Below are 7955 nucleotides of genomic sequence, written 5' to 3' on the forward strand. Positions count from 1 at the left end.
AAAATATTTTTTAGAAATTATCTATAAAAATGAATATTAAAAATAATTTATTTCATTTAATTAATTAAGAAATAATATTTTTATAAATTTTATGTATATTACACTCATATTTATACAAATAAATCAAAAATTAAAAACAGTTTTAACAAACAGGGACAGTTTGGTCATTTTTACATGAAACAACTGACTCACAATATTTTTCACGCAGCTGCACCAAACATACAACCAGCTTCCCTGCAGTTGCTTCCCCACAGCTGCTTCCTGAGGCAGTGCTGCTGCAGCTGCGCCAAACAGACCCTTAATCTGTTTCTACAATCTAGATTTTCTCTGTAGCTTATTCTACTAAGTATGGCCTCGATAGCTGTCTCTCTCCAATTTTAACCCAATTGGTTGAGTTATGCATTTCTTGACATACAATGCCTCATATAATGTCATCTTATTGCTGGATTTATAATTGTTGTTATAAGCAAACCCTATCAATGAAATATGTTCCTCCTAGCTACCACCAAAATTTAGAACACATAACCTTAATTAATCTTCTAACACTTGAATGATTCTTTCTGATTGGTAATCCATCTGTGGATATGTACTGAAGTATACTTTTGTGCCTGAAATTGTATGAATACCTCTCTACAAATTTGAATGTAAAATTTTCATCTTTTTCAGATACAATAATTTTAGGAATTTTATAGAATTTGATCATTTTTTCCACAAACAATTTTTAAATTTCCTAACAAAATCAATTTGACAAATATGTAAGATACGTGTTAAATTTCTTAATCTATCAATCATAACACAAATGCATTTGTGCAATTTCTTTGATTTGGGAAAATCTATGACAATTTATTGCCAAATTCACTTTTACTATGGTATTAACACTGATTGTAATATGTCATTGGATTTCTAATATTTTGCTTTGACTACCTGATAAGTTTCACATTTGCAGCGTACTCTGTTATTTTTCTTCATTCCAGGGAACCAAAATATTCATTTTAAATCTTAATTTCTTTTTTACCTGCTGAATGAGTTAAATATTCTGTATTATGAGCTTCATGCATAAATTTCTGGATCAAACTTGATTCTCTTAACACCCACAAATATAAATTACCTACCTCCTAAATTTTCTACTTAATACTTCAACAACCACATTGGCTTTCTTATGGATAATATTGTATATGATTATCATAATATTTTATCAATTCTGACAATTCTCTGTCTTAAATTCATATATTTAAAACTTTTATATTCAGTAAATATTCCATAGAGAGAATACCTCCAAATTTTCAAAACAAACATAATAACAACTAATTCTAAATCATGTGTTGGATAATTTCTTGTATGTTTTTTCAATTGCCTGGAAGCATATGCAATGAACTTGTTTTGCATTAAAGATTTTATTAAGTAGAGTTTACAATTTCCTAATGGCCATTTTGTAAGGTTTTTTATAATAAATGCAGCTCCTATTTGAACATATGTTGTAAACTCTACTTTCTTTTCTAGTGTCAAACTAGCAAGTTCTTCAAGAATAACACCTGCAAACTCACTTACCATAAAATTATCCTTTATGTCATTAATTGCCTCTTTGATAGTTTTCAATTTAGCCAAACATATTATTTTACCTGCCTTTATATATTTGTTCACCTTAATTGAATTGATTAGGGATGATATTACTCATTTCTCACATCGGAAGTAGAACAGCTTATCTCTTGACGTATCAAATTTGACATTCTTCTTCTAACATTCAATAGTAGCATAGTACATGATTAATTTGATTGCTTTCTGATTTTATTTGCTCGCAATTTTTCTTTATATCTATCTTCTTTTATGATTAATTGGGCTTAGACCATAACATCACTTAATTTCATTTTAAAAAAAATGTAAGTTGTTGATGTAATTGATAACCTGTGATAGATAAATCATTTATGTTTCTTTGCTTGAATATCATATTAGTTGCATTAAAAAAACCAACTCTGAGTTGTCTTACACAAAACCAACACAAGGTGAGTTGTCTTGCACAATGCCAGCACAGGGTCACTTTTTATTAAATTTATTGTTTCGCAGAAGTGCAACATATTTAATGATTTTTGAATTACATATCTATGTAATCTGAAGTTTGCATATGCTAAGTCTTTTTTATTCAGATAAACAATTAGGCATATTACTTTTTAGTATCTATATGTATCACCGATATTGCTCTCTCTTGTTAGGCAACTTTTGAGGCTGAACGTTTCAGGAAGTTTGGTGCCGGATCTTGGTCTTTTCTCTCAACTTCAGATACTGTAAGTTTGAATATGTTTAATTTGGAGATTAAAAAATGAGTGGTGCCGGAAAAAGAATATTTTACTTTCTTTTCAGTGCCTGAAAATGACACTAAAAATTTTTATTTTTAGTTCGTTGACCCTCAAACTCCTTATCCCTAATACTGATCATTCTTTTTTTGTAAGGCGTTTGTTTCTGATTGAATCTTCCTTTTCTGAAGGGATGTTATGCGGAACAAGATCAATGGAACTATTCCAAAGGAGATAGGCAATATTACATCCCTTAAACTACTGTGAGTTAAGATATTGTTATTGCAATATTTGATCTCTGACTTCTGTAAATTACTCTAGTTTGAAGGCATCATCATAAAACTACGTGGAGTTTTTTTCTGCAAATTATGAACTACAATGCATATTGTTTTAAATCCATATGAAACCAAATCTCTCGAATAGGGTTGTCATGCAATTGTCTTATTCTAAAGGGAATTATTTTGTAACTCTGTTCTTGATGGATTTCATGGAACTATTTTCTGATGCCTTTGCATAATTATTTATAATGAAATTTACACACGTATTTCACAATTCTTATGGATTTACATATCTTACCCCCATGGTTTGATATTTAAATTTATAACACCTTAATGCTATAAACCTATTGTATATAAAGGCGCATATAACTTTTAAAAAGTTAGTAAAGTGACATTTTTTATGTGCTATTAAATATTTGAGTGCTATGAATGTAAATGTTAAAGTTGCCCTTTATTTATATACACTACACATTGTAGTATTCAACTGGAGTTTTATCATCATAATTTGACATTTGCTATGTGAATTATTAATACTAAGCACATTGTTTTGATATTGAAAAGGAAGATTTACATACAGACCCCTCAATTCCTATGTATTTACATTTATAACACCTAAACGTCAATTTTTATATACATGCCACCTTGCCTATGCATGAATTAGTGTGTATTTCACTGTTTAAAATTTGAAATAATGGTATTATTGAATATAAAAGATCTGGGTGGTATAAAATGCTTAGGTGTTAGTTATGTAAATACATAGGAATTGGGTGGTATGTATGGAAATGCCCCTATTGAAGATTACTTTCTTTTATTTTAAACTTTTGTTTAAACCTCTGCAGGCTATTAAGTGGTAATGAGCTTTCCGGTACTTTACCCGACGAGATTGGCTATCTTGTAAACTTAAATAGGCTGCAAATTGACGAGAACCAGATATCAGGACTAATACCAAAATCATTTGCTAATCTGAGCAGTGTAAAGCACCTGTGAGTAGTTTCATTCACTTCAATGTCTTACTTTTTAAATATTGTAATAAATGTATCAGTTAATTCTGTTCTTTATGCAGCCACATGAATAATAACTCATTAAGTGGACAAATTCCAACAGAATTATCTCGACTTCCACGTCTCCTTCACCTGTAAGTGCATTACTAGTTTGGAAGATTTACATACATAGCGCTTAATTCCTATGTTTTTTCATATCCAACACTTAAACTCCAAATTTTACATACATGCCACCTTATCTTTGCATGAAAAGGTGTATTCACTTTTTTAAAAGTTAAAATAACAATAATTTTCATGTGATATGAAAGATTTGGTTAGTATAAATGTAAAAATTAGAGTTTTGGTATTGGATATGTAAATACACCTGAATTAAGTGTAAATTTTCCTAATAGTTTTCTTTTAAAGTGTTTGATGTTCTGAGTTTAGCCATATTAGACATTTTTTAACCAATTTTACAAACTTTTGCAGCCTTGTTGATAACAATAACTTGACTGGGTATCTTCCTCCAGAATTTTCCACAACGCCGCATTTGAAAATTCTGTATGTAATTTTAACAGCAGCTATTTCACGTAATGCCTTTTTTAAATTTTAATTTAATGTATTGTCTCTCTCTCGAGTATCTATTCAGTTGTATTAAAATTTTCAACTATTGGTGTTATGTTATACATTGGAACAAATAATTGTGTTTTGCATGATGGTATAATTATAGCTCTTTTATTAGTTTTTGTTGTTTCCTTAGAGGCTGTTTTGGATCACTTTTATTTTTGTTTTGTATTTTAATTTAATTTTATTTATGTTTTGATTTGAAACAAAATAAATTTTGTATGTTTGATGAAGATATTTTTCAAAACGCTCAACACCTAAGAGTTGTCTTGAGTGTTTTAAAAAATATGTTAGTTTATTTCTAGAAAGAAAAAAAATATAACAGATAAAAATACATTAAACAAAAATTTTTTAAAAAATAGAAGAATAATTTAAAACATAAAAAAAATTTGAATTGATCCCAAACAAGCTTTATGTATTCTTTAAACTATAATGAATTATTTATTCTTTTTTAGGCCTTTTGTAATATTTCTTTGAGGGTTATAGGTTCAGTGTATTTGACATGCTAGACTTATGTGGACTATTTCCTTATTTTAATTTGCCATTTTTAGATTCAGTTTATCAAATATTGCTTTTGAACTATGATACAAATAGTTCTAGAAAACACTAGTCGAATTACCATAGGAAGAATATGAAGAATGATGAAGGTCCATTAGTTTTATCTTTTTTTCTTCATTTTTGTTTTGAACCAATTATTATCAGCCTACTATCATTAGCTTACTACATGTTTTTGAAATTGGCTTGTGGATTGAATTGATCCGGTTATGAGCCGGCTTGAAATTATTATTTTTCCTTTTCTTATTAAAAATTTTAAATCTAAGTATGTGTGTGTCTTTGTATAAATTGTCAAAATAGTCTTGTGACTGTTTATATTAAAATTTTAAATAAATGTCTCTCTTTTGAGTGTTACATTATTATTTTTCTTTTTCTCTCTCCTTAGACTATTTTAATGAGGGCCAAAATGGTCCTTAGTTAGGACTATTTCAACCCATATTAAAAGATTTTGGGGTCTAAATTGATATTTTTATAAACTCAAGGGCTACAATGACCCCATAGCAAGAGTTGGTGGACCTTTTTAACACTTTTCGAGCAACACGTGGCTCCCTATGTGTAATATAAAAAGAAGGTACAAAAGTGAGTGAGGGTAGGAGGATCCCCATCTAAAAACAAAAGGAGGGTCCTAGGGGTTCCTCTATCTATATTAAAATTTTAAATAAATGTCTCTCTTCTGAATGTTACATTATTATTTTTCTTTTTCTCTCTCTCCTTGGACTATTTTAATGAGGGCCAAAATGGTTCTCAGTTAGGACTATTTCAACCCATATTAAAAGATATTGGGGTCTAAATTGATATTTTTATAAACTCAAGGGCTACAATGACCCCATAGCAAGAGTTGGTGGACCATTTTAACACTTTTCGAGCAGCACGTGGCTCCCTACGTGTTAATATAAAAAGAAAGTACAAAAGTGAGTGAGGGTAGGAGGATCCCCACTAAAAACAAAAGGAGGGTCCTAGGGTTCCTCTATCCATATTACAACTCCACGCCAAAAAATGAATGAAAAGTGATAAAAGGTATTGTGTACCCAAAATACATGAGATCCAGTATACCAAAAGAAAAGTATACCCAATATATAGATGTAATTCAATGAGTTTGATGAGACGACATCAACATCCAGTTGAGACCCAAATAATTCATGTGTAGAGCAAGCCACATGAGAATCCTGCAGAGATCAAAATACAGAAACAAAAGAGAGAAACCACATCCCTTTCCATCATAGAAGGCAGTAAACCGAGGTGGCCATGACCACATTATTATCTTTGTAGTCTAGAGGAAAGCGTACGAGAGCTCCCGCAATAGATCTAACAGAGGAACATAACAAGAAAGAAATTCCACAAAAGGAATAGGAAAAAGAGGGGAGCCCTCGTCCAGAAACAACTCTTTCTAAAGGAGCAAGAAATGCTAAATCGAACATGGCGTAGTAACAGTACAAAATGTGAGTAGTAAACCACCACATAGTCGCAAGCAAGGAAGTGGAACCACACAAAGGTATTCACGATAAAGAACAACCCAGGGGCATCCACATCCCCAGCCCCTAAGCAGCAGACATAAAGAATCCAAACCATCCCAATACCGAAGTATGAATACAAAAAGTAGAGGATAGGAGACCTGAATACCATAGAAAATGCCGTATAACCCATCCAAATTGTTTGGCAAAATAGTGGCCAAACCATTCTACCGAAATACATAGAAAATAAACATGGGGCAACAAACAGGCATGCTATCAGGAACCATCACAACGGACATAAGAATCATCTAACTTGTCCCCAACAACCAAAGTGTATAAAGGGGAAGGGGGGAGGGGTGGACGGATCCCACCCAATGGTTGTAACTTGTGCTACCAAAAATAACAATGCCAATTTGCAGGTCTATTTCCCTCACAATGTATGAACCTTCAAATAATAAACATATGAGAGGTTAATAGTTTAATCCTCTTAATGTAATAGAGAATATCCCAGGAGGCATTATCCCAGGAGGCATCAGTTTCATTAGCAAGAATATCAACCAAAATACGAGAGTCACTTTCAAAGATAATAAATTGCCAATTAAGTGAATGAGCTATCATGATAGCCGTCAAGATGGCGTGAGCCTCCGCCTTAAGAGGAGTATCAGAGAAACAAGGAGATGAAAAGAAAAGAATACAGTCCCCGACATTATTCCTAGCAATGCCCCCACAACCTCTTAATGTAATAGAGAATATCCCTGGAGGCATCAACTCTATTAGCAAGAATATCAACCAAAATGCGAGAGTCACTTTCAAAGATAATAAATTGCCAACTAAGTGAATGAGCTATCATGACAGCCGTCAAGATGGCCCGAGCCTCCGCCTCAAGAGGAGTATCAAAGAAACAGGGAATTGAAAAGAAAAGAATACAGTCCCCGACATTATTCCTAGCAATGCCCCCACAACCTGCACTGCAAGATTTCCAGCTCCCATCAGTGTTAAACTTTACCCAACCCGTGAGAGGTGGCCGCCATCTCACCAAAACCGGGAGTTGCGGTATCCTCCCCCCAACCATAGCCTTGGACCCCAAAGATTGAAAATAAGTGATGCCCGAAAAGAAGCATTGTTTAGCATTACCCGTCCTCCAAAACATATTAACATAAGTAATTATATTTGTAAAAACCATCGTATTATGAATGACTTTACCCTCATGTTTGATATCGTTTCGAGCCATCCATATAAACCAGCATATAATGTAAGGGTAAACTTGTAAAAAATGTTTCTGCTTCCGATCCGGTTTACAAACCAGAGTGGTAAGAAAAAGATTCCTATCCAGATGCAGAATAATGCCAAACCAAAGGCCAACCTTCCGCCAAATAAACTGTGAATAAGGACACAAAAAGAAAAGATGCTCAAAACTCCTCCGCCGCATTACACGAACAACAACGTGAAGCAAGTCTCAAACCTTTCAATTTTAAAATATCATCATAAGGAATAACAGAATGGAAGATCAACATTGTCGGAGTCGAAGAGGAAGAGAGTGAGCTTACCCCCTTTTCGGCCCGGACGTCGAATGAAAGCAGTCATGGTACCGAGTGCGAGAGAATCGTGAAAGGCAGGAGGGAAGTTTGGGAAGCAGCCGGCGGGCACGCCGGCAAAGAACGAGCCATGGAGGATGACTTACCGGCGCGCATCGAATCACAAATCCTAGCAGAGCCGGAATAAAAAACATCGCGCTTGAAAATAATATATATATATATATATATATATATATAATCACAT

At 32.9% G+C, this 7955-nt stretch overlaps 1 protein-coding gene across 1 annotated transcript in view; it reads left to right on the plus strand.

Moving 5' to 3' along the window:
- The window catches only part of LOC110022033 (probable LRR receptor-like serine/threonine-protein kinase At1g06840), a gene marked incomplete at its 3' end in the record, with an annotated part of 57008 nt that overhangs the window by 13930 nt on the left and 35123 nt on the right, over window positions 1–7955 (plus strand). Inside the window, 5 exon segments of the mRNA XM_020720807.1 lie at window positions 2208–2279; window positions 2480–2551; window positions 3406–3549; window positions 3630–3701; window positions 4036–4107. Coding sequence (XP_020576466.1) covers window positions 2208–2279; window positions 2480–2551; window positions 3406–3549; window positions 3630–3701; window positions 4036–4107 — 432 coding nt within the window.

This window comes from Phalaenopsis equestris, unplaced genomic scaffold, assembly GCF_001263595.1.
Source record: "Phalaenopsis equestris unplaced genomic scaffold, ASM126359v1 Scaffold000164, whole genome shotgun sequence".
Lineage (NCBI taxonomy): Eukaryota > Viridiplantae > Streptophyta > Magnoliopsida > Asparagales > Orchidaceae > Phalaenopsis > Phalaenopsis equestris.